Source organism: Lepisosteus platostomus, chromosome 17, assembly GCF_059453375.1.
Source record: "Lepisosteus platostomus isolate fLepPlt1 chromosome 17, fLepPlt1.hap1, whole genome shotgun sequence".
In the NCBI taxonomy this organism is placed as follows: domain Eukaryota; kingdom Metazoa; phylum Chordata; class Actinopteri; order Semionotiformes; family Lepisosteidae; genus Lepisosteus; species Lepisosteus platostomus.
In genome coordinates this window covers 17,677,358-17,704,778 of record NC_142627.1, presented here as the reverse complement: position 1 = coordinate 17,704,778, position 27,421 = coordinate 17,677,358, and the positions used below count along the sequence as shown (strand labels likewise).

The window sequence follows — 27,421 nt, the reverse complement described above, 5'->3', positions numbered from 1 at the left end:
AAATAATAACAGCATGTCCACAAAGTGTGGTCACGATTGAAGGAATCAGACATTGTGCCAGATTTAGTATGTGCTAACAGTGTGCCACTGGGATTTTAAAATCTTACACAAAGGACATCTGCACTTTTCAAGGTTGAACCATGTTGGCGAGACCTCCCATTGCCTGTGACAGCATTACTGCCACAGATCACAACTGCATAATCATGTCCATGCCGCTATCGACCCCAAGATGTAGCCAATGATGAGCTGTGCTTTATGACATGCTGATCTGCCTTATTATGATCTCTCCTAACATCCTCCTGTACCCACAACCACTGTACTCCTACACCACCACACACACACGTAAGCCAAAATTGTACTGTCCCCTCGATAGCCCAGTAAAATTGTAACAGGCATAATAATATTTAATATTTATTAATTTACCATACTACTTTTAACCATACTATTTTTTTTTGCACTGTTCCAAGAATTACCTTGCACTGTTTTTGTCCTGTTAAATTTTCTCTGTTTGCGGAATTTTGCACAGTTTTGATTACTTGATTACATGTTATTTATGTTACGTTATTACATGTTACCGTTCTTGCTATTGTGTAACTGTCTATTGTCTTATCTTCCGTCCTTTTTATATACTGCACCTGAGTGACTAATGAGAAACACTTTTCATTATACTATGCACCAGTGTAAGTTTAATGACAAAGTTGAATTTAATTTCATTTAATTTTAATTTAATCTGGCGAACTGGTTTCATCTCCCGGCAGGAATGGTGAGCTGGCTGCTGGGCCCCTCGTTTGAATCCTACTCATTGCCTGAGCTGACGCGCTATGACTGCGAGGTCAACATCCCTCTGCAAGGGAACCTAAACCTGCTTCAAGGAAGTGACCTGCTGCGCGCACTCGACCAAGCCACCTAAACAGCTCCCGCATAACCGCTAGCCTATATCCTACAAAAAAAAAGCAGCTTCTGTTTTTTAAAATATATATCTATTTTTTTGCAATTAGACTATTTCTAATATGAACGATTGTATGTTCCGTGTGTCCACCTCCACCACATAGTGGCCTTTCAATGGTGTTCTCTCACACTTTCAGCCGTTACAGATTTTTTTTAAAAAAGAAAAGTAATAAATAAGACATTATGTGTTTGACTGTAACGTTTTCTCTATTTTAATAAAGATTTTATTTCCTCCTCTTCTCTAAAAAACAACCTGCTTTTCTCATTTCTTAACTTGTTCTTTTCTCCTCTCCACTTCTTCACTGTCCCTCTGTCTGACCCTTCATGCAGAATGATTTGCATTCTGCATTGATGCTTCTTCATAGATTACATCTTTAATCTGACTCCACTGTGCCAGTTCCCTTCTTAACAGTAGTACTTTGTATGGATATTAGACGATGCCATAGACAGATCACAGGCCTGGCACAGGCCCGATTCTTTGTGTCTTAACAAAAATGATAGGGCTGCAGTTCAGGCATCATGCAATTCAGTTTTTAGTACCCTTATTTTACCAGGATTTGTAAATAGGCTGTTATGTGGATGCAGAGTAAGTGGCACGCTGTTGCTTTTGTTGACCTGTCTTTGTGTGGTGGCCAATTTAATTATATAAAAAAGAGAATATAAAGCTGGCAGAGTTTTCTATGCTAGTGTTTAGTATTCATGTGCCTTGGTACTTTGTATTATCTACCCAGTAGATGCAGAGTGGAATCCTGTTTGCTTTTAATATACAACAAGTGGAAATTTTATTTTTGTAGTGCTGGTTTTCTGTTTTGTTATTGTGATAGTGGCATTCTGGAGAAATGTGAAAACATAACCTTGTCATGGGGCCAGTACTACTGATCCTCTTTAAAGAAAAGATAAAATTCATTTATCACTGTGTTCCACTCTAGACGTGTAGCAAATTAATGTATTAAACAAATGAGACAGAATCACTTTCAACAATATTAAAGTGATGGTGCTTCATAGCTATAATCAACCTGCATTTATTTTTGAGAATGAATTTTAGAACATTCCTGGGATCCAGCTTTATTAACATACCGTATACTGTATGCGCTGATTTTGTCTTTAATGCTGTACACCCTTCAGATGCAGAATCTCTCTGAGAAAAGATTTTCTAAAAATAATTTTCGAAGTTGCACGTTCAGTGTTAGCTACACCAGATCGGAGAAACCTACCCCATCCCTCGTTTTATCACCACACCTTTGTAACCTTTGGTATTGCTAAATTATAGAACATCTAAAAATATGGCCTGAAGTCCTCTTTTAACTGCAGCACACCCCTCATTAGTCTGATTGACACCATAGAGAGTTGTAAATTCCTTTTGGTTTGGAAGAAAATGTCTCAGTGCTTTTTATCCTGAAATATCTTAGGATTCAAATGTACAACCAACCTTTAAATAGAACAGTAATGCATAATGCAGAAATGTCTGGATTAAGAAGATTGCCTGATGGTACTGTAGATTCAAAAATACAAGTGAAAACATTTCAGCCACATTAAAATTCGGTACAATCAGAAAAATATTTTTTTTCCCCAATTTTAGAAAGTAAGAGTTGACTAATGTTATACACATACTCCAACCTAATTCAAACACGCAATCCTGCAGACCATCAGAACCCAGCTTCGAAGTGTATTTCAATGAAAAGAACTTGATACGGGAACCTTAAAATAACACAGTGTTGCAAGCACATTAAGTAATTCTAGGCAAAGAAAGTTCTTACTAATTTAGTTCCTCAACAAAAACATTTTGCTGCCTGGATTCTATGACAAACACAAGCAGCATAGCGTATGGTGTGGTGTGTCTGGAACAGTATTTCACAATCCAGATAAGCACAAAGCATGTTAGGTTATTTCAAGTGCACCAAGACTGGGAAAACTGAGAAGCAAAGCTTTGGTTCAATTTTAAAAGCATTAACCTTTACCGATATTAACTTTTGTATCATCATTATTTACTAATTAGAAAAATCTCATTTATTTTCAATTTACTATATTTGTCACTCCAGGGTTGGCAGAATTCTGTCCTTCCTTTTCTTTACTGCCTAACAAAAAGATTCTGTAGCAACAGCACGACTGCCTACACCGTATCTTCTACCAGGTGAAGAGTTGCAAATATTACCAAATTATCCAGCTTTAGAGGAGACTTTCGCAACCATATGTTAAGACCAAGTTTTATTATGTCTTTTCGTGCCAAGCTACAGTATGTTGGTAAGAACATCTTTTAGAATTAAAACATTTACTGTTTTTTTTCAAATCGCGTTCTTCCGTTGAACCCTTATTAAGAAGTCATGAGCCTTAAGTTGGGACGGCACCTGTATTATACTGAGAGAGAAGTCAGCTCTGGCCAAATAAATAATCTGTTCCTTATACTGCAAAATGTTTTAGAAACATCATCACTATCACACCAGTAATGTAAAGACCTGGCTTACTTAAGTAAGATTTAGAACACTTAGTACTCAGTTTGTACTTATTAGCAATAAGTATTTAATAATACAGCATTTTTAAACTATTCTGATACAGATGTTTAAAACTAGATTACACTAAACTTATTCTTTCAATATCGTTAAAATAAGAAGCTAGATTCAGTAAGTTACCTACAGTAAATCATTTGCTGTTGGGCATCCAACTGCTGTTGGGATCCACAGGACAAGAATTTGTCTTTGTAACTAGCTTGAGGGGAAACTCAAGTATAGTGATTAATAGATAAGGGGAATCTACAGACCTACCCTTTATGTTAGTTCTGTTCTTAGCGTGATGGATCTTGGTCCTTGTGCTTTTAAGTCCAGGTGGTCCAACAACAATTCTGGAAGTTGGTAATTTGATCACCATCTTCTCTTAGCTCTTCTTGTACTGTAATTGTTATAGGTCTAGATTAGAAAATCTTCAAACACATCCTGGGACCATCCTGGTTTTGAGCTAATAAACCTACCAATTCTTAAAGCATTGCAAGGCTGGGCATGTTTAAAACCAATGGAGGAAGAAATGATTCTCTATGGTGTCCAGTCACTACGCTGAATGAAGGCACTCTACTAACCTTAAATAACTCTCAATCTGACCTGAACAGACTTTTTTTACAGCTATGTAATCATGAGGTTGACAATATTCCAAGTTCAGTTTGACATGTGTGCAGAATCATGAGAGCATGAATGTCTTCCTCAGATTTGGAGAATTAGATCTCCAGCTAGTTTGCACACATTTAATGGACACTCTGTACTTTCACTCTTCAATTACTGTTTTCATTTTAACAGTAGTTGGTACTGCTCATAACAGGGAAAGCTCAACATGAAGTCACAGGTGGAGAGCCTTTTTTTGTAAAATATATTTTAAAAAATATTTTAAAACACTTCTTAAAACTCAATTCAGAACTATTTTAAATAGAACAGTAATCCAGAATGCATGCATTACTATTTTAGAGTGTTAGAATTCAAAGAGTTCCCAGTCACAAGGACTCGGGTCTGTGGATAGGAAATGAGTGAACAGGTTATAGACCTTTTCTCTCTCCTCTCCTTTCTTTCTGTTTCTTAAAGAAATGGCAAGTATTATGCATCCCACCTTCACCAAGATCCACCGCATCTAACACTTGTCCCCTTCTGACCAAAAAAAGGCAAAGCTGGAGGGGTTCCTCTCTTGAGTATTGCCTACCTTGGCAAAATCGAAAGTCCTTTCAGCACTGTCACAGACAGAGGTTTAAGAACTGCGTTCTAGTAAGTGAGGCATACTGACAAGGTACACCTACAAGAAAGCAGTGTACCAAACTTGTAGCTCAGCTGGCACTTGAAGGAAAAAAAATGCTGGCCTTTTAGATATGTATTCATGTTTCTTGGGACTTCTTTTTATTTCCAACCTTAAAGACAATATCAGCATTTTACTAAATGTTATGAGGGTTTTGTTTTTTCTTTGCAAATTCTCTGCTTTTGCCAACATTTGAAACCTTATAGTTACGTTAACTACTGATATGAATATTTTTCATAGCTAAACTGCTAAATTCATATTGACAATATTATTATTAATGTATGGGAACTTTAACCCAATAAGAAGATGTATTACTGCACTGATATCTTATTAAAGCATACTGATCCTACTTGTGACTCGTGTGCTATAAGTCTTGTTGCTTACTGTACTATTGTAAAACTGCAAAAATATTTATTTTGGATTTATTTATAGTAAATAAAATGTCCTCTTTTAACAACACTGTAACCCAATCGATGTGAGCGATCTTTAACATGCCTTCCAACAAGCCGGTCATGAAAATATTTTCTATGCTTCAGAACGCCTCAAGAATGTATTTCAACTGTCAGGAAAGGTCTCTGCAGAGCCTCCAGTTCTCACGCCACTGAACACTTCTTATCTCTAAGAAGACAGAATTGCAGTCCTTACACAACAGCCTCAAGATATGCACATCAAAAGAATCAGCACAGTGAAGGAAAGATGGTGAGAACCCTGAAGCATGCCTGTCACTATGCAGTTAATCAGGATCAATTACTAACTAGGATGCAACCGATTGTTTATTTGCTCTGTATTTTATTACATTGTTCTGTTTGTCCCTTATACACGATGCCTCCCCCTACCTTGAAAACTGCATCTTAACTGTTTCTCTTCACATTCAGGCCATTTCTGTAATGACCAGGTACATGCTCCTTACAGTTACACCATTGTGTTTGTGATGTGTGGGGCAGAGATATGACAAGGAAACGTTTGTCAAATGTGGAACATAAAAGACTCCCCTTTACTCCGATATAACACTGAATCTTGCAGGCCATAAATGTTAGAAGCACAGACCTTTTAGGCACAATGAAATTGCTTCAGTGGCTCCAAAGACACTGAATTTACAATGGCCATCTAAATCTAGTCATTGGGAGTCACGGTGCTCCAAGATTAATTAAAATATAAAAATGACAGCTACAAATGAGATGAGGCCCTTCAGCCCCCATACGTAACTTGTCCAAGGATCTTGTCCAGTTGATTCTTGAAAAACGCAAAGGTATCAGCTACAGCAACATGGCTGGACAGTTGATTTCATAATCCTAAAAGCCTAATATTTATATTAAGTCGCTAGCTCCTTGAATAAGCCATTAATAGTTGTTTTAATTAATTAAATGTAATCATAGTTGGAATGAAACCCAACACTGTAGCTGAGGAACTAGAACTAAAGATAGATGTTGAACACTGGAAAATATACATACCGGAGTTTGACAGGGTGGTTTAAGCTCTTTAATATAAGGTCACAATAAACAATATTCTGAATTCAGTGTTACCCCCTGCTGATTTTCTTGACAACAGAAACCCTCAGGGTACGCTTTGACATAGACCAGCCTTGCCTGCTGCAACAAAAGCTAACAAGATAAAAAAGAAGATTCACTTAGAGAACTATAGTATGATTCATGTTTGATTTCCTCTAGTTAACATTTGCACTTTCTTGAAGGAAAGCTACATTTAGACTGATGTTGTGCAATAGAGACCATTGAGGTCTTAGGTCTAAATTCAAGTATGCCAAGTATGAAACTGCATGGCCTCGTATCAAGAAACATTCCTCAAATGTAACTTCAAAATGCAGAGATTGTAAAATATACCAATTCATTCGAGCCCGCACAGTTTGCTGAACTACACCCCACTTGCTGCATTCATCTTCGATTCGGTCTTGTGTGTTTTCATTCCTGCAATAGCAAGGCTGTCATCACCTTCTTGACCTGTTGTTGTGAGCTTGTCTAGCTGACAAAAGACAGGGCGAGACCGAAGTATTTGTACTCAAACTCTGGCTTTGCAAGAGACAGAAATAGTGGGTGGTAACTCTATCAGGGACACAATGTACCAGAAATATTTCATGCTTATCGCATTAAATCTCCAAAACTCTTTCCCTTTTTGTTCACACAAGTGTAAGTTTTTATTTATCCTATAAAGCCTTCTGGGAGTTTCAAGAATGATCCCATTCTGGGCATCGGTCTTACTGATGTTTTCTAAACACCTAGTCCTTGTGTAAAGAAGCACTTCATGTCTGCAGTTTTCTCAAATTCAACTTCTGGCCCTTGATTGTGAAGCAGTCATTTGGACTGACCTTTAATACACATGAGGAATCCATGAATCAAAGCCCCTTACTGTCGCTCAAGAGATCAAGTTCAACGGATTCAGGTCCAGTAGCACACGTCTCAGAAAGGTGCAGCTTTCTACTCAGTACACCAGCCTGATTAGTTTGCTAGGGATGTGGAAAACCAGCTCAAAACAGTATAAAACATGTGTCTTCAAGCATTGATATTGTATCTCAGAGGTTCGCATCATGTTGCTGTGTGCATCTTGTAGTCTCAGCTGTTGTTCTTGCTGGTAATGGCCATAAACCCATTCTGCATGCTACAATGTGCTGCAGCTTGTGTTACAATAGCAAGAGGCAACCAAGCCTGTAATAAGGGTGGAAGCATTCATTAACTGATTTGTTAGGTTATTGTTTTGAAATAACTGAAGTTTTTCAAACAGGACTTAGCTATTTGTGCGTTTCCACATTTAAGTTTCTTTCTACACATTTTAGAAATGTTACGAACCAAAAAAACAGGGTACTTTAAAAGTTGCAACTGTAGCCAGCCTTTGTAATATCACACAAAGATAACGAAGCGAGCTCTTAAACATTCTGTATTTCAGTCATACACTTCTGAAGTATTCTTACTGAAACCACCGGAAATTAACGCAAAAGTAATTTGGCAAAGCATCAATATTAGAAGAGGACAGCTTCTGTGGGGGAGGAAGAGCTTAAATTAGTACCCCTGACGGCTGAACCTTTGTTCTGCAACATCAGCATGTTTGTGTGAAGTAAAAAAATGAATAGTTTTTGTCTGTTGTAAAACCTGCAGCAAGGTGTGTAGGTGTTTCACAAAACCCCATCTTAGACTTACCCCACTTATCTATAGATATCATCACTGGGAACAGATTAAGTAACAAAGTGAATCAATGAGGTATTTAATCTGGTAATATTTCTTCAGCAAAGAAGTGATACGACATTCCACTCCTGAAGAAAGGCATTAGTTACCAAAATTGTTCTCAAGTCAACTGTTATCAAGAGTTTTCGATTTCTAATGGCACCTACAGACAGGGCAGTCAACATTTGAAAAACAAAACAACATGATATTTAATCAGTGGAAGAATCCAGAAGGAAAAGAAACCACCTCAATCTATTTGAGGATAACATTTTTTTAAAAATAGGATAGCACTCAGTACATTACTTTTTACATTTAAAAATGTTAAAGCATAAGACAGGATATGCAAACAAGGGAAGGCCAGTCAGCAAATCTGGATTGGTCTCTTGATTCAAGGATCTCAGCCAGCTGTTTCTTGAAAGAGAATGGTGTATCATTTTTTTAAATATTGCTGGGTAACTTTTGCCACACTCCCTCAGTACTTTGGTTAAAAAAAGAGTCTCCTTTCCTTACTCTTAAATCTTTTTTTTTATCATAGAGCTTCAGTTCAGACTAAATTCATACATGTCAACTATAGCAGATTTTGAAAGACTTCAAAGGCATAAGATCCGGGAAGCGTGATCTTTCAAAAGGAATGGGAATGGAAATATGAGAAGAATGGTCTCTGTCACATTCTCTGCCATTCCAAGAAAGACGAGAGCTTGTTTGCTAGAGAGGACGAGCTTGAATGAAATTCGAGTTTAACAGGAACAGTGTCAGAATAATAATTGCTCATTGTATCCATTATTTTTTGACAGCACAAGGCAAACAATCTTCCTAAAATATGTCACTCCACTGGTCGCACTGATAGAGGCCTGTGAAGGCCTTGATTTTCTAATAATATTTTGGTGACAAACTACATTATTTCAGGGGGCTGTTTTTAAAGTGTCTACTAAATTCTTAAGACAATGATTTGTTCAACCATTTCTGCCTGGTTCCAAACTGGATGTGCGTTTGTGTAGGCTTGCTATTTGAAACTATTTGAAAATAAAATTAAGGGGCATCCTGAGTTGCTCAGCTGGTAAAGGTCCTTGGCTGAGCTCCATGATCCAGGGATTTGTGAGGAGTTGCTTTCTTTGTAACTCCTTGTTTTTTTTTTCCTATTTTGTTCCCAAATTGATAGGTAAACAAGCCCCCACTCCATCCCTTCAAGTGGTTTTTAACAAACATGTTTGCTACCGAGAATACTGTAATGCATTAAGGGTCAGAGATTGAACACAGATCTTCAGGAGCACAAGCACCCATATCAATATTGAAGGGCAGCACCCCCCACAAGTTAGCAGCTGGAGGCTACATGCAAGCTACAGACTATGGAGGTACCAAAATGATATAACTTAAATTGAGAACAACATGTACCGTATCTCAAAGAAAATGGAGAAAGAAAAGGAAAAGAAAATATTGTGTTTGAAACCCATGTTGTGTAGCACAAAGACTTAAAAGAGCCCCCAATATTGCTGAAATCCCTGACCTAAACTACAGTTATGAGTTTCCACATAGAAGCTGGTTTATGCTTAGTGTATCTAGTTACATTCACACAGCTAAAACTTTTTGTTGATATAAAAGACTATAAAAAGAGAGCACCTTCAGATTTCTGCTGTACAAAGGTGGCTAAAGTTACCATGCACAGTTTCTAACTCACATGCACTTCTCTGTTTTGTGAATATTGGTGATGGAAGAGGAGGTCCATGTGATACACAAGGGCCTTGAATTCACTGTGCAATAATGTGAGACTAAAGACAGACCTATGCAGGAACAAATCCCTGTTCTGCAATACGGATAATAGGGGGAAAGTTTAATGTACAGATCTAAGTAACCCATCAGAACATCAGATATTCTCATTCACAAAAGTCAATAGCCTTCCTGCTCCTAGCTATGATGTATTAGAGGGCATGCACTGAGAGGCGATGGATGAAGAGCAATCTTCCTGGCAGATTGGTCTTCAAATACCAAAGCAATACCTTTGTGCTCTTTTGTCCCAAGATAGAGGAACCACATATTGAAGGACAGAAGTAGCTCTCTTGGGCAAATGTGTCCAGTGGGCAAAAAATATCTTCCTTAGACACCTACAGCCATACCAACAGTGAAACAGCCATGCAAAAACTGGGTGGGAACCCCAGACAAAGACTCTCATCCTCATGTGAACCTTTGCAGGATAGAGCTGCTGTATCCTTGAAGGACCAGCGATTAGAGATTTGTCCCTGCAGCCCAAAGCACCAATCATCCTAAAGGTTTCCTATTCTGATTCACACAAAATAGCTTGCAGCCAGGAATTTATTCAATGGACGCTCCTGGCTCTCTGCCGACCAAAGCTTTGTTTGTTTTTTTTCCGTATTTATTATTTTTCGCTTTTACGCATTTCCTCCGCTGCAAGCAGATGGTTTCCCAAACAGTAATTCTCTAGTGGCTTTAATGGAGAGTGCCTCTGCAGGGCTTTTTCTTAATACTTTGTCTATGCAAAATGTCTTGATGACTTTAAGCCTTTTAAAGGGAAGTCAACTAGAGTCACGTTAACTTCTACTTGAAACAAAGAGAAAACATTCCCTGAGAGGAAAAAGGGTCTAAATTAATTACCATGGAAGAAGCTCTTCCTGCCATGTAAATAAGTTTCTCAGAGAAAATATAATTATATTTCTCAGTATTTCACATGGTTCATAAAAACTACTCAGTGACACAATTTCATTCTTTCATTCTACTCCATATGCTAAAGACTTTTCTAGACTGACCCTCTTAAGACTAATCTTTTCTTGCTGTACTATTAGTGTAGCCAAGAAAGATTATTTGTAGTTCTCCTTTTTCCCTCATTTAAGTTTTAATAAGTAACAAGTTCCTCAGTATTCATCCCTAGTGCATGTTTGATTTTCTACTGTCTACTTGTTTTAATGTTAAGATGTGAGTTTTGATAGTTTTGTTTAGAGATTTGTCATGTTTTCTTTGTGAATTGTGAGATTTCAGACCATGTTAGAAGCAACATGAAAAAATACTCCAAATGGGAAAAAACTGCTCATAACTCTATTCCTTATCTCCTTATGTTTCAGAACGGCATTATTTACAGTAGGCACACACAATTACCAATATTTCTGAGCTATCCAAATCATAATATAAGATACAGTCTTCATTAGTACAGAGGTAATGTATTTCAATGCAAATAAACTAAGGTTGACTCTTTGTGTAGTTTCCTTCCTTATTCAAAAAGATTATAAAGGGAACCTGTTTAAACTGCCTTTCTTTTTCCAGCTACAAAGGATTGTCTTTGTTTCTGTGAAGTCCAACATTTTGCACAAAAAAACAAGACCAGTAAATGGGAGGAATGGGTGGTAGGCTTGTTCTACTTCCTTTGCAGCAAGGACTCATTCAGTCCAATGTTTTCATAGCTGCAGAATGTAATATTAAACACAGCTTCACTCACCGTCTTCACAATATTCTGGCCACGCCAAGCACACACACAGATCCACACAGTGCAAGAAGGGGCTGGGATGCAGCAGGAGATTCTCCAGTCCTGGTATGAATCAGTCTCACTGCTGGTGCCCGAGACCACAAAGACGATGCCTATGCCTAGTGGAGCCTTTGGCATGGAGTTGCCCTCTCCAAAGTCTTTACCCTGTCAAGGAACACAAAACTGCTCAAGATGGAATCCTGTTGACAGGCAACTCATAAACTCAGTTCAGGTGCTAAAGCTGATGTAGTTGTCTATTTGCGCACATAGATTTGTATTTCACAAAACTCTCTGAGTCCTGGGATGGACTGGTATCCCATCCCAGGAGCAGATCATCCTATTGCTCTGTGCTTCTGGGATGCGCTGCATGTTGCTCAGACCCTTAGCAGGAATAAGCAGCTTTGTATTAACAGATGGACAGATGGACAGATGGCGGGTTAAGACTATGAAAAACAGGCCCAAATAAATCAGAGAGCACTTTCAGGCACATTTATTTAGTAGATGCAGCTGTTATTAAAACATGATAATGAAAAGCATTTCTATAAATGCAAGGTAGAATTACTGGAATGTACTGAGATGTGTTCAATACAAAAGCTCAAGAAAACCAACTCCTGCCCACTCCCCTTGTGTCTGCAGCTGTTACCAGTGCTATAGATTCATGCTAAAGCCTGTTTTAGTTTCAAAGGGGAAATGTCAGGATTTTTACCTCTGTTAACTCTACATCAGAACAAATGAGATCTAAAAACAGAGTAAATTCAGATTGAATGGCTGAAACCCAATACCCCTAGACACAGGGAACAAACTGTCTGACTGCAGTGCAATCCCCAGCTCCTGGTCCACTATGTTATTTTATAAACCCAAACCACTTTCACCAGGAATGCTGCAGTAGACCAAGTTAAAGAGTTAAATCTGCATGCTTTCGAGAAAACGCTTTGACATCTAGGAAAAGCTGCAAGGCCGTTTTTGTCTTTCTCGTTGCATTAGTGCTATTTTTGAATTCCCATTAACCAGTTTTAATGTCAGCTTTCATCTTCATGCTTCATTTTATCGTCCCGGTAATCAGAGTAATGAGGAGCGGGGACATTCATATGCTTTGTCCAGCTCGGCCAGCTATTAATGCAGCTTAATGATGTCACCAGGCTGCTCTGTGCTAGCGCCACTCCTACATACTGACCTGTGCTGCTCTCTTTCTGCGAGCTGGCTGAGCTCAAAGCATCGTGCATGATGAGGTTTGCAGTTCTGCTATCTTGCATCACCTAAAAATGACACTCATGGCATCTGTAGAGTGCTGTAAATGTGCTCTGTAGAGCGTTGAAGCAAAGCGCATGATACAAGATAGCCTATAAAGACATATAAAAGTCAGGTGAGACAAAGCAGCACTGGGTAAGGAGAAGTGAAATCCTCTGGTCAGTGCAAAGCAGAAGCATGGATGAAAAATAGCAAAACAACCTTTTTTAATAGCCGTGAGATTCTATCTATAGTGCTCCCACTTTGGTGCAGAATTTGGCCAAATATTTAGTGAGTAAGGCATGCTCGTGGTTAAATTAGGCAATAAAGAAGTTCCCTTATCTCTTGGAAATATTAGAGAATGGATAAAGAGTGTTGGGGAGGACATGTCTTTTATTTTGCCCAATTCACCCTCAGACACATTGACTCTCTTTTTCATACCCATGTGAAATATTCAATGAGATGTATCAAACTTGCGCCAACAGTTTTAGGAGAAATATCACCTTAAATATTCAATGAGATGTATCAAACTTGTGCCAACAGTTTTATGAGAAATATCACCTTTCCCTTACATTAGCTTATAATGTCTCCTAAAATGTTGCTCCTCTTCCCAATCACTCTTCAATTAAACAGCCATAATAGAAATATGTTAAACATTGATAGAGTGACTGTGGAGCCCAGTGGGGAGCCTTGTTAACTTTTTATTATGAACCCCGCTCTGTAAAATGCCACATGACAATATACTGCAATAATGATGGCTTTACTCAACAAGAAAGCGCGATTATGCCTCATCAGCAAGTAGTTTGAAAAAGGTCACTGAACTCAATGGGTACTTATCTCTGAACAGATAATGCATCATCTTTAGTGTGAGTAATCCAATAGGATTTTAATGATGTCATTACTGATTCAAACTGTTCAAACTGTGAAACAAATCATTTAATTAATATTAACTCAAACAGGGATCTACTTGCAGTGACGACTCTGGTATAATCTTTCAGCAGATTCATGAGATTTTTTTCTCAACCATAAACCACTAACATAATTCAAAAAGAAAAAAAAATGTTTTCAGATCAAAGTGTCTGGTTTAATTCCCATTTTGGACATAATCTCCAGTATATTTATGATTCACGTTGGGAGGTTCAGTTGTTTGTTTATATCTGTAAACAAATGCTTTTTCTCAAGAACAGAATATTCTGTGGCCTAAAGCCAACAAATATTCTCAATGGATCCTTGATGCCTCTAGATGTTCCCAACACATTTACATTCCAGTGGTCTATGGTAAATGGAAAAATGTCAATCCCGTGTTGGAAACTTATGAATGAAAGGATGCTGAAGCAATCAGAAGTTAGAAGGCAGGAATTTCACAATGCAGGTGCAAACTGTTTTAGATGAGGTGCAATTCACAAAAGCCTGTTTTGAGTGTTGTCCTACAGTAGGTATACTGTACGTACTCCACATAGGATTACGCCTGGATGTATGTTGTTACTTGTGTTTAAAAATTGCAGGGCTGCATGGACTGACAGCGACCTGTAACTGCTAAGCCACTTGGAGCAGCTCCAGTCTACATTGTTGAGTAACTCCACGCAAAGCTTTGAAATAACCTCAGGCATGCTTAGTGCCAGTTCAGAAGAAAGGAAGTTAACCTGTATCTTCATCCCATTTTGTAAAATAATCTATTTAGAACAAGGAGGAACTGGTCAGTATGTCCTGACAAGAATTATTAATGCTTCTGGAGCTAATGTAAGGTATCAGAAACTATACATTATACATACCCCTGGAATGTTACTGTAGCACAGAAGATGGGGTGGTTATTGTTGGGGACATTCTAAGCAACAGGTCTAGAGAAGCTGAAGATAAGCAGACAAAGCTAACTAATGGCCGTGCCCAAGTCAAGCAAAGCTACATAATTTGAAGAGCTATAATTTTGGGGGAATAACTACAAAATAATTCCCATAGCAACGGTAATTCATTGTAATAAGCCAATCAGAAACACTGCATCTTGTCTAGAACAACACACATGAATTGCACAAATATGAGAATAAAACCTGCTTTGCACGTTTCAACATAAGTCTTCATGTGGCTGCAAAAACGAATGCCCTGTATGCAGAAAAGATCACACCTACAGATTGTTTAAATTGTCTGAACTTTTGTGAGTGAAAGCCACGTACTGTTCCTCCTCATCACTGTTTGGAATTCAAGAGTGTTCTACTTTAAACACAATAGCTACTATGACTATACAAAGCATGGTACATCATCCCTGGGAAAGCCTGCTCTTGCAGGTGCAGGAAGGGTCTCTTCCGCTGCCGAGGTACGAAACGAAAACATTTCAATTTCAAACAGGGATGAAGTACTGTCCCCAGACAGGTATCACATCCTCTTGTGTGTGAAAGCAAAACAGAGACATGAGACATGATGTGAACATACCACTTTACAGTCCAGTGCATTTTGGAAATAACGGCTAATTCGTACACAACGCAAAATTATGCTACACCCAATTAAGAGCACCAGCGATTACTCTGATCCCATGTGAGCCCAATTCAGTGCCATCTAGGATGAAAAACCACAATCATTCTGTCCAACCTGTACATTGCAATTCAGGCAATGTAACGCAAAAAAATCAGGGCAATGCTAAGAGCATCCATAATATGAACAAGGCCAAAATCTGCCCCTTGAGTGTTTCAACAATTAAAGACACCAGGGCTCAACCAGTAAAGACGGTCACTTAGTGATCAGATGAATCCAGCTAGAGATCACATTCTCCAGCCTGAGTCAAGTCACTAGCCAATTATAACCAGCTAGAGATACCAAGATTCTCCAAGGGGTGGGGAACAACTAGAAGAGAGCTGCTTGGGTAACTTGGCATTAGTCCACCAATGCTCTCACACCTTCTGGCACACAGCAGATCCTGAAGTGACCTCAGCAAGAGATGTGAACTAATCAGTGCCACCTGACCCATCGGGCACTGTGGAGTTTGCATGATTTTAAAGCAACATTTTGGAAGAGCATGTCCCATTGACTCCTGAGTGTTTGAGTCTCAGCAGGTGAGCCAAGTTTTAAAACAACTGTTAATTCCAAATTGGACATTGGGTAGATTCTTTCAACTATTGTTAGAAAGAATGAGCAGAATACGACATGAGATGAAAACAGAAACTAAATATTTCAGTATATAAAAAAGCACAGCCAACTGGTTTACTTTTGCAATGGTAAATGTCATTGTGTCAAGTAAAGGTGTAGTGTTTGAAATCAAGAGCGCACACAAAGCAAGACACACTAGAAAGCATTGTCAGAAGTCTTGTAGACACACCACCAAGCAATCTGTGGTTTCCGTCCAAAACAAAGAATGCACGCTTATCTTTTTCCATCAGCACTTCACACGAAAAAAAAAAACCTTTTCACAGCTTCTTAATTTGAATCTTCTATTACAACATCTTCTGTAAACTAGAAGCCAGGTCAGTGTCATGAAAAGCCCTATAAAAGTATGTATAACAATTCTTTTTAAAATTAGTCAACGTTCTCTCACCTTTGAATATAGTAGCCAACATATGAGAACCTCAGAACACCATGTACATGGTAGGAAATATTCAATGAACACATTTGTGCCAACCATACATCTAGCCTCTGCAAATAATGAGAAAACCTAGCGTATTAATTGTAGCAAAAAGCACTTAAAGCATCACTTAAACAAATAGGACGTCAATGTTTGTAAAACAACAGTTGTGTAACTGGTGTGCCTATTGCTCAAGACTACAAACAACACCTGTACAGGTCTAGTTTATCTATTAATTTATCTTAACACTTTGTTACACTTGGACCACACAAGACTGAGGATTTATTTGACTGACATATTGAAAAAAATTAAACATTTGCAAGTTATGTCTTTACACGTTTGTTGAGATGATGACTAACATTAGAAAAAAAGAAAATGTTCCAGCAGATTCTATAAAAGCCTCTGGTGACAGAATAAGAGGAAAAAGGGGAAACTGATTAATATTTATAGAGAGAATTCTGTTAGACTGTGCATCACCTAAATTGAAAGTGGCTACTTGCAAGACCTTTTGACCCAACTGCTATCTCCATGACCTATCTGTGACCTGTCAAACTTGGTTCCCTGGATTTCCTGCTTTGATCATGTGACCAGTCATGTCAGAGAGCTGCATGTTCCCTGCACTATAACAGGCAACCACACTCAGCTCTCCCCCCACCACCACAGCACAAGTGTTAACCACAAATTCCGCTCATCACCACACACTGGAAGGTTTCTCATGGGAAAATGTTAAACTCTTTACCCTGTCTTCTTGATAAACAGACTCTTTTTGAGAATGCATCTTCCGCGGTATAGATATAAGCAGTAGCGCAACCCTTACCTTCCTCCGCATGTAGTTAAAGGGTTTAAAGAATACAGCATGTGAATGAAAAGGCAGTCTGGCCATTACAGATGAAGGGGCCGATCTCTCATGATACTCAGTACAGAATAACACGGAAAGAAAACATTACATAACTAATTCGCTTCGGTCCCACTGATACCCGACTATGTAAAGCACTTAGCAATGACACACCCCAACAGAAGATGTTATATAAAAGAAAGTGATTAATACATGAATGGATTTAATTAATATTTTTTTTAAAAAAAAGAGCAGCCTCTGCCTTATTTCAGAGATGCTTTCTTGAATACAAATCAAATTTTTGTATTTTCAAAATTAGATATACAGGCTGTCTTTTATGACCACAACTCGACCACCTGGCTGAGCAGAACACACTGGACTGAGAAGGCCTGAACGAACAGCCTAGTGCTGTGTCCCAGCAACAAGGAGCTACACGACTGTCTGATACTGTAACAAACGCGCTGCCTCAGGGCTCACACTGGGACTCAATGAGATGGAGATTGCTCACCTTAACCTCTACAGATGCACCTCCTGTTGCTCAGCAACCAAAGACTGGCCACCTGTCAGAAGCTGTCTGGAACCTTTTACATAGTCCAGCATGCCCTAGTGTGCTGAAAGAGAAGTACTGCTGTACTTGAAGGCTTACTGTAGCATTTGTGGTAATATTATGAAAAAGAGTTATTAATTCAGTAACAGTCCCTTTTCAGACAATCCGTAAGGATCTTGGAGACTTGATAACAGTGTTACTCTGAAGAGAGTTTTCACATTGGACCAATCACGGAGATAAAGCTGCAGAACCTTGTGATTGGTCACAGGACAGGCCCCTGTGGATACCTGTACAACAGTGTGCAGTCCGGGTCCAGCTGGCAGACAGCATCACGCAGTTCTCACATTTCAGAACGGACAACACTCCCCACAGAAAGGCTGCACTGTGCCAACACTGGCTCCATGATTTGAACAAGGACAGGTAAACTGAAAGGGATCCCCTTGCAACCGAATAGTGTCATAACAAACAAACAAAAAAGTGAAATGACTATAAATTCTTCCAGAATATAAATGACTTAAAATTTAATGTTCACTGTTGCTATAACCAGATATGCAATCACATTAAATGAAAAGATCTTACATTACATGGTTTCAAACGAGGAATTCCATTTCTCTCAATATCTTTAAATTCCCATGCACAAGTGACTGTAGTTAGTACATTTCAGTCATGGTTTAATTGCTTTCTGTATTGTGTTTGTGCTGCTAAGTATGTGTTTTACATGTATTGAAATTGAAAATACCGTCAGTAGGGCAAAGTGACTGAGGCTGCAAGCAAACTTTGTAACTTAGAAGTTTTCCGCCATCTGAATCTGACTTGGATTTTAAAAGCTACTGTAATTCCAATTGTCAACATTTTTATTGCAAAGAGTATGTTTTTTACACGATCATTAAGTGAAAGAATGAGTTATTATAGATTAAACTGTAAGTGTATACTACAAGACAATAAAAACAGAACAAACGAGTACAAGGACTGATATCATTTGTTGCGTTTTAATACATCTCATTATAGGACATTAAATAATAATTAAAACAAAGGAAAATGTGAATATGAAATGCAAGTTATACATAACAGATTAATAGCTTTAGTGTAAAAACTAAATGTTACCTAATATAGTATCAGATAGACATACTAAAATCTCATTGGCTATCAGAAACACATCAGGCAACCAGTGCTGCACTATCTAAAGACTTGCATAAGTACAGGCAGTATTAGCATTGTGGAGATTAAAATATGTGGTGAATACTACAGGTCATGGGGAGGAAACCTCACATGGTAAGATCATACAAATCAAGCATTTAGAATGCAAGACTCCAGACGGGGTTCACAAAACCTGATACCGTGGAATAATAGAAAAATATAAGGAAGAAACCAAACTGTCCAAAACCGATGTCAGCATCCTCAGCATAAATTGAATATGAGACAGGTGATGATCAAGTAGAGGGCTTGAGAATACCCTGTCGTAAGTACAGGGGGAGCGAAATACACATTAGCTCAAAATTGTCTTAGTGGTCTTTTCGATGCTCTGCTCCTAATGTTTGCTTAAACCTGGGATACAGAACACAGATGAAGAATTAAGAACACATTACATGAAATTTAGGTTTTCACATTTATAAAGGATGATTCAAAACTTAAAATATGCCCTTTTTCCTCTTCATTGCTAAATACAATAATTTTAAATGCAAAAAAAAATATTTAAATGCAGTCTTCAAGCGCCTCTATCATTTACACATAAACACTTGAACAACTGTCATAATAGGTGTCTAAAGAACAAAAAAAAATGTTGGTAAAATTAAGCAGGGTGTTGAGAAAAGTGGTTTCACTTTCACAGCTTCTCGTCAGAAGGTGTTTAAAGTGGAATCGTGGAGTCCTGTTTTTACTCTGAATGAGTAGGAGTGAACAGTCTTTGAAGACATAAAAGGAACAGCAAAATTCATTAGAAAGACATGTCCCCAATGAGTCATCCCTGCAACTGGTACATCAAACCTGCGGGCAGATACCTTGGCAGAAGAATCAACAACAGCAATATCAAAGAACGGTGTGATGTCCCTGACATGTTATGAAGCTCAATTTTATCAGCCCACTTAAGAGCGCTTAAAGTTCAGAACATAAAGGCTTCAAACAAGAATTGTTCTGTGAGAGTGGCGTTTCAGTGGCACCATCAAAACCTAGGCAATGAGCTTCGAGGACATGGCTGAGCAGCTGTTCCAACACCAACTAGCCTTTGTGCAAAGAAGTGTTTCCTTTTCTCTGTCTTACATAAACTCTCTCAGAATTTCCATTTGCGTGTTTGGTTCTTCTAGTCCATACAAATAACCCAGAAACATCTTTCTGCCCTGTGTAAGAGAATGAAGAGATTAGTTTCTTCTCAACTTCCTGTGTTTAGCATGCCTTTTAGGCCAGTAGTTAATCTCATTATTCTTCCTTACAGGGTCAAAGTATACTTTTTGCAAACGTTGTGCAAAAATAGCACATTACACAACATACTAAAGGAGGACTGGCTAACATCTTCATTCTATACATCGAACATCATTTCTTCATTTAAAAACAATACTTTTCATGACATATCCTAGAACTCTGACAACCTTTTTATGGTCAGAAGAACATAATGAGAAATGGAAAATCTTCTGTGCCACTGATTTTCATATCAGGTTTTATCTGCTGCAGGCTCTTAGATGCAACACCACTACAGTATGTATTTGGCATTTCAGGGTAGTTCCTTTGGGTCAGTATCTAGTACATTTTAAAAGACAAACATCTGCAGCCTGTAGCACATAAACCCTGAAATGGATCAAACAAGTAAACAATGGTAGTCTTTTGTATATAACCTAACTAATTCCCCCTAAGTATACAATGTAAACCTAAAAACAAAGTATGTAGTGCTATTTACAGTATAAAATAAATTGTAACCTATGCTCTAAGGCACCTCTCTAGCTCCAGAAAATGTACATCATGCTGTATCTGTCAATATCTTTCTCTGAGATCAACTGAGTCAGGAATTCTGACTCTGCCACAGACAAGACTCTATGGGTGATGGAGCTTTATTGGATGTAGCACCATATTATATATTGTATCATATGCCCAAGGCCATTAGAGGCTCTGGGTCTGTCTACACTCAAAATGTACTTTTTTCCACTAAAGCTTTTTATGCCTCATTTAGTTTTACTCCAGGTTTCACTAAATCAGCTTTCTGAGCTTTGTGGTTGTGTTATCATTATATGTGTGTTATTGTACAGTGTTGCACTGTGTTCCTTGAAAAGCACTCAAAAGTTTTACCATCATTATCAGTGCCAGGACAGACGTCTGAACACATGCAACTACACTCAGTGGGATGGGACTGAATTGCTCTGCAAAAATGAGTCGTTCTTCAATGGGCTAGTTTTGCGAATACACTGTTAGGTAATATGATGTGTCAAAAGCACAGCCAGCTGTTACATGGCTTTGGAACAAGTGCAATAAAACTTGCAGAAAAGAAAATTCGAGCCATTTTAAAATTGTTTCTGCGTGAGCATCAAGCGCCACCTAGTGTAAAAGATGTGACTCTTCAACCTTTCCTTTGAGCTTCTTAGGCTATATCAGCCAGCCTAAGAACCATACTCAGTGGGTAGAACACCAGTCCTTTCTGAGTGCACACACAAGCTAACAGGGGTACGCTAGAGACTTTAGAGTCTTTGGAAGGTGGAAGGACACCAGAGCACCTGGAGGAAACCCACATGAACATGTGGAGACCATGCGAACACCACACAAAAGGTGCCCCAATACGGAATCAGACCCAGGATCCAAGAGCTGCGAGATAGCAACACTATCTTCTCTGCCAACATGCTGCCCACACACAGAAAAACAGGTTAGAAAGGTAAATAATTGAGTAACTGCTGAAGCGTAGTTTTAAACGAAAGAAAATCCAGTGTGCTTCCAGTATCTTTCCAGTAGCCTAACAAATGAAAAGTCAGTTTTGCCCTGCACTTCTGTCTGTCAGTGTTGTTTTGTTCATTTTTTGAATCGGTGGTTCCAATTCATTCCCTATTGGGTCATTCCATCTAATATCAATCACCCAGTAATCTTACTCCCTTTAATATTAATAACAACGTCCATAAATATTTGCCCATGAAACTGTTAGACTGTGATTTCTGGACCTGAATGACCATCCATTGAGGGAGACAAAGATTCTCAATGACAACTTTTAACCCTTAAACAATCTAAATCCTCATGACTGATCAAAATGACACTGCTGTGTTTATATTGTTTTAAATGTACAACTATGGCTGTAAAAACATTTTACAATCTGTGTCAACAAACACAATTATGAAAAGTATCTCAAAACACAAGTAATACTTTAGATCTATGTTTACATCTTATGAGGTTTTCATGCTGTGCTCACCACTGGCTGCGTTACTGTTTTTGATTTTGTTAAAATGGTCAATATCTGATCGCATTAACAAAATAACAAAAATACCCAAACAAAAAGATTGTAATTGGACAATGAGTCTACACCCTTGTTTTTGGAAGATTTTTAGGCAACATTTTTTTAAAAAGTGTAAATTAAGGAATTGTAATTAACTCTTTTGTTTATAAACAGTGTTAGTATTAGACATTTTAGAATCAGGAAAATTGTTCGGTTTAGTGTTTTAGCCTTCATTTTCTGTAATTTAGTTTTTTTAAGGGGGAATAAGCGACTGGGGATTGCTTTTGATAATACAATTGTTTGGATTTATGATTTGTTGTAAAGTAAACACAATCTTTTATCTGTCTTATATATATTTTACACATGTATGAGAGTTGGTGTGTACCATATATAAACATACACATTTTTAGTTTACAAAACAGGAGAGAATTCTCACTCTCTAGTTTTAAGATGGGTGGGTGAATGGATATAGTGTATAATCTAAACATTAATAGTAGTTAGCAGTTCAATTATCCAAAAATCATCCAGCATTTTTTTTAATGAAGCTGAAGTATCGACTTCTCAATTACAGGTCTTGTTCCATACCTCCACAACCCTTTGGTTAAGGAAGTGTCTTCTGTTCTTGCTTTTAAATGTCTTGATTGTGATTACATGAGGAAGTACATGAGTGGTTAGGTGGACTATAGTGTGACTACAGTGTGAATGCTTTTTGTAAAACAGAAAACTTTATCCTTTTAGCAGAGACAAAAATTGAGCTTCTACTGTAGAGGAAATTTCTTGTATAATGCTCTCCTCCCATTTTCTAAATTATTGAATGTTCTGTACTGTACTGTGTGCGGTAGTCTTGCTTACTATATATACTACCCATACTTATCTTGCCAATTGGGTAACCTTTACAATCAGAGTCTTACACTGTAGGTAGGGGTTCACTATCTGAGACAGCACACTCTTGTCTTCCGACACTATTACAATAACAGAATTCAGCGATACCCTCGTCTCTTTATCCATGAGATTCTTTTAAACTGCAAGTCCTAGAAAAGTGGAACATATTCTAAACTGTAAAAAAAACTCCCAAGAGTCACATCCCCATGGAGATTTTTTTTTAAAGAGAATGTTTAGAGTTTTACAAAACTATTGTGCCTGGCAGGCATCTACATTTGGAGAACAACGAGCTAGTAATGATTTAGTTCGCCTGGTCAGTACCTGGATGGGAGACCTCCTGGGAAAAACTAAGGTTGTTGCTGGAAGGGGTGTTAGTGGGGCCAGCAGGGGGCGCTCAACCTGTGGTCTGTGTAGGTCCTAAAGCCCCAGCATAGTGACAGGGACACTATACTGTAAAAAGGCACCGTCCTTCGGATGAGACATAAAACCGAGGTCCTGACTTTCTGTGGTCATTAAAAATCCCAGGGCAATTCTCGAAAAGAGTAGGGGTGTAACCCCGGTGTCCTGGCCACATTTCCCATTGGCCCTTACCAATCATGGCCTCCTAATAATCCCCCTCTATGAATTGGCTTAATTACTCTGCTCTCCTCCCCACTGATAGCTGATGTGTGGCGAGCGTTCTGGTGCACTAGGGCTGCCGTCGCATCATCCAGGGGGGCTGTGGAGTAAAGGAGTCCCCATTACCTGTAAAGCACTTTTAGTGGAGTGTCTATTAAAGCGCTGTATATTAGTGTAAGCTATTATTATTTAGTTTTGATAAGTTGGCTGGTGCAATAAAAAGACACAGGAATATCAAAAATATCAATGGTGCCTTCAAGGAGTAGGTCAAATGCTTATGATAGGTGTTATTTCATTTTTTGCTTCATGTTCGTTTTTTAAAAACAAAAAGTACAATAATTGGTTGGTTGTGTTGATTGCAATTGGTAAAATAAGTTTTAAAAAGTCAAAAGATCCAAAAAGCATATGTATATTTGTCTCATTTAATAGTGTTTTTGGGGATTGGAAAAAACGTCATTCGTAATTTAACAGACATTCGGCAATAATGGACACCCATACTCCCTTATTAGCCCGTTAAACTGTGGGTTTACTGTACTTTTTGAAAACAGAGACTATACTGTACGATAAAACCACCCGATATTTGAAGAAAGTATATTGATAACGTCCACGAGGTGGCGCTAGAAGTACTTCTTTCCAGGGAGCAGATATCCATCCTTACATGATGAGAAGTTGCTAAGTACTCGAGAAAACCATTCTGTCCGTCTTTTTCATACGATTACTAGAAGCCTATTGATCCATGGTTATCATCCACCTGGTTCTTCACCTGAATCGGTAGAAACATCGCGGGGCAGCCTGTTCCACACCCTCGACTCATTTATCTGAGGAAACAGTCTGATTTCAGTCCTCGATGCATGTTCTCCTAAATCCTCAATGTCCTCTATACGAGCTGCACGTGATGCAAAATAGGAGCTGATAAGAAAATTGACAATGATTCCTGGACTTTATTCAAAAATATTTATTTCATTTCAGGGGAAGAAAGGTGCTATATGTGAAAGATTCATTCATTCTTTCTTCATTTGTACTCAGTATTTAAATTTGCAAGCAAGCACAGTACCTGACACATTTTTGCAGTGGCTTACTTTTTCACTTAAATGAGAATGTAGTGACAGATTAGGGGAATGGAGCATTTTTTATCACAATTCTTTCCCTGCAAAATACAAATTTTAAAGACTTCAGAGATCACAACTGAAATTGTGCTTTATGAGCCTTGCATGAACGTTTTTAAAAATTATTTATTTGCTGTAGGACAGCTGCAGCACTGCTAGACAAAGCAGGCTGTACCCTTTTCCTCCCTTCTTATTAATAATTTCTCTCAAAAGAAATGTATCATTTACGGTTCCAACACATTCACAAAGTCATTATGAAAAATAATCCTTCTGTAGCATGTGCAATGACATGACAAGTAAATTCATCATGCTGATCAACATTTGACATCAACAGAACGGGTCAGCAGGTCTACTGTGAAAGACACTGTCAGCCTGTAGAACTGCTGGAAGAAATACAAGCTGCACATAAGTGATGCATGCCTTGCACTAGGTTGGAAATGATGTCTTGTGGGACTAGGTCCCATTCCTCTTGCAGAGCCTGTACAAGCATATGCCAGTTGGCTGATCTCTGAGCCCACATGCTGTCCCAACTCATTCCATGAATTTCAATGGTTCTCATGTCAGGTGAGAAGGACGTCCACAACAAAACTTTAAGAGAATGCTCCACCCTGAAAGCCTTATATTTAAACAGAAAGGTTTAATTGATATGTTTTTTCATGTCAATTCTTAGATTAATATATGAATATATAGTACAGGAACTGATCCTAGTACTGTAATCCATGCATTTTTTAATCTGCTTAATCGAAAACAGGGTCATGGGGCAGCCAGAGCCTCTCCTGCACAAGGGAGGATACACCAGGATGGGACGCCAGTCCATCACAGTCATATTATTGCAATGCGTTTATTAATTTTTCAGTCATTTTCCATGCAAGCACTTGTCAAGCAGCAAATATCTATTTGAGTCAAGTCAGAAGAAACTATGTGTTGGCTAGGCAATGCAAACATACTGTACTTGTTCAGAAAACTTAGTGACCTTTGTCAGCCAGGAAACATCAGGCTGCTAGCCTGCTCTCCTGCAAATGGCCATCAGGTGTCACTGTAGACTCATAAATGGAATTCACTGATTCACCTGCATCTTCTCACAATTTTTCTCATTCACATTGCACTTTTCATAGCAAAGAGCTCCACATATAGGAAAGGACCCAAGTCATTCACCCAAAACCTCTGCTCAGATGCATCACTGTCAGACGATCAGACTTATTCTATGACCCAGAAACCAAATTGTAATTCAAATGATCAAAATTCTAATCACGGCACACAAAAAGAAAGCAACAAGAGAAAAAAAAACACCACAATGAAAATAATTAAATTGTCTGCTGCTGAAGAAAACAAAGCTCCTGTTCAATTAGAGAAATCAATTAACTCTCATCTGTCTACTTGGATTCCACACGTTTTTCTTTTCATGTTAATTCACACTTTACAATATCCCAACTCCTGTCTCCAGGAGGCCACCTGTTGTTCTTTTGAGCTACATTCTGAGGTGCCAATGGTGCCAATAACCTACTCAGAAGTATGCTAAATGCTAAAATGTAAGTTAACAAGAAACCAAACCCCCACACCCAAAGAAGGCCCTAAAGCCGAAACTTTGCTTTTCTCTTCTTCCCTTTTCAGCATGAAATAAACTTTTACTTGTTCCTTTGCAGCCTATGCATGCTGACGCAGCCACCTACTTGAACTACCTCAATATGTTATAATGGAATAATTCAATTAAAACCTCAATTATGAGCTCCACTAGTGTGAGTCTGGAGAACGAGTTGTCAAATTCCCATTAAAGAAGTCAGGAACAGATGTCTTGTCCCTAAACAAGAGTTAGTAATTCTCTTGTCCTATTAATGTTTCTACTACACTTCTAACATCTTCCCACTCCCTGTCAATAATACAAAACCTTATCAACATGGAACCAGTCATTGGACATTTATCTCAGACGTGATCAGACAGCTCCCCCATTTCGCTCTTCATGTCTCAGCCTTAGTGCTGAAATACCCCTGTTTTGTAACAAATTCAGTACATTAAGCAGTGGTCCACATGGTCTAATAAATCAATTAAGAAAAATTGAAGGAGAAAGTAAGTCCTTTACAATAAGATTAAAAAAGAAGCATCAGTTAAAGAAAAATAAAATTGTGGGCATTTGTACAAAGGATATTAGAAAAATGCAAAGAAAAAAGATTACAATGAAATCTAAAAGAAATCAAAGGTTTCAAAACAAAATAACAGTAAAGGATATTACAGATAAGAATGGGAAGATTTTTTATATCTAAAGAAGATTAATATTTCACTTGGGAAGAATCTGACAACACTCTTCAGGTTGAACAATGAAACAGTAACAGCATCTAAAAGCACTAGAAGATAAAACTCTAGACTGAATAAGCTCACTGTACAAAAGAAAACAAGAGATATCATTCATAGACCGGTAACAAATTGTCTGTCACTCAAGGCGGACGTAATACCCATTAACAGGGCAATTGGTATTATAGTACCCACCCAAAAAATTGTAATAAGCTGAATCAGTAATTACAGACCAGTAAGTCTTACTTCTATTGCATGTAAGACGGTTATAGAGATGTTACTCTTGAAAAACTATTAAACAAATTAGTTAATTTTAGTAAACTTTGAGTAAGGAAAACAAAACAAAAGATTCCCAAGACTGGGAATAGTTCTTCAGTGTACTGCTAATGGAGTGCAACAAAATGATAGTATGCACACAAAACACTTGGCTTCAGTCTCCTTGGAAAACTTCTAAATGCGATGCAATTCAAACTCAGAAAGCTCTCCAGCTGTTTACTGAAATTATGTATGTATTCGGGAAGAACTCTGTGCCTTAATGAGAGCAGTGTGACATGCATACAAGATTGCAAAAATAAAATAATCTTTACAAGATTAAATTAAAGCAGAGTGCCCTTTCTAACAC

General features: G+C 38.1%; 1 protein-coding gene and 1 long non-coding RNA gene across 2 annotated transcripts in view; one reads left to right on the top strand and one right to left on the bottom strand.

Moving 5' to 3' along the window:
• The window catches only part of epas1b (endothelial PAS domain protein 1b), a 51,361-nt gene extending 46,299 nt beyond the window's left edge, over nucleotides 1–5,062 (top strand). The window contains exon 16 of the mRNA XM_088610274.1: nucleotides 759–5,062. Coding sequence (XP_088466400.1) covers nucleotides 759–910 — 152 coding nt within the window. The 3' untranslated portion in view covers nucleotides 911–5,062. The remainder of the gene's footprint in view (nucleotides 1–758) is intronic.
• Nucleotides 1–27,421, bottom strand: part of LOC148646278 (uncharacterized) — a 35,933-nt gene that overhangs the window by 7,573 nt on the left and 939 nt on the right. The window contains exon 2 of the long non-coding RNA XR_015927958.1: nucleotides 11,326–11,517. This is a non-coding gene — a long non-coding RNA (uncharacterized LOC148646278). The remainder of the gene's footprint in view (nucleotides 1–11,325; nucleotides 11,518–27,421) is intronic.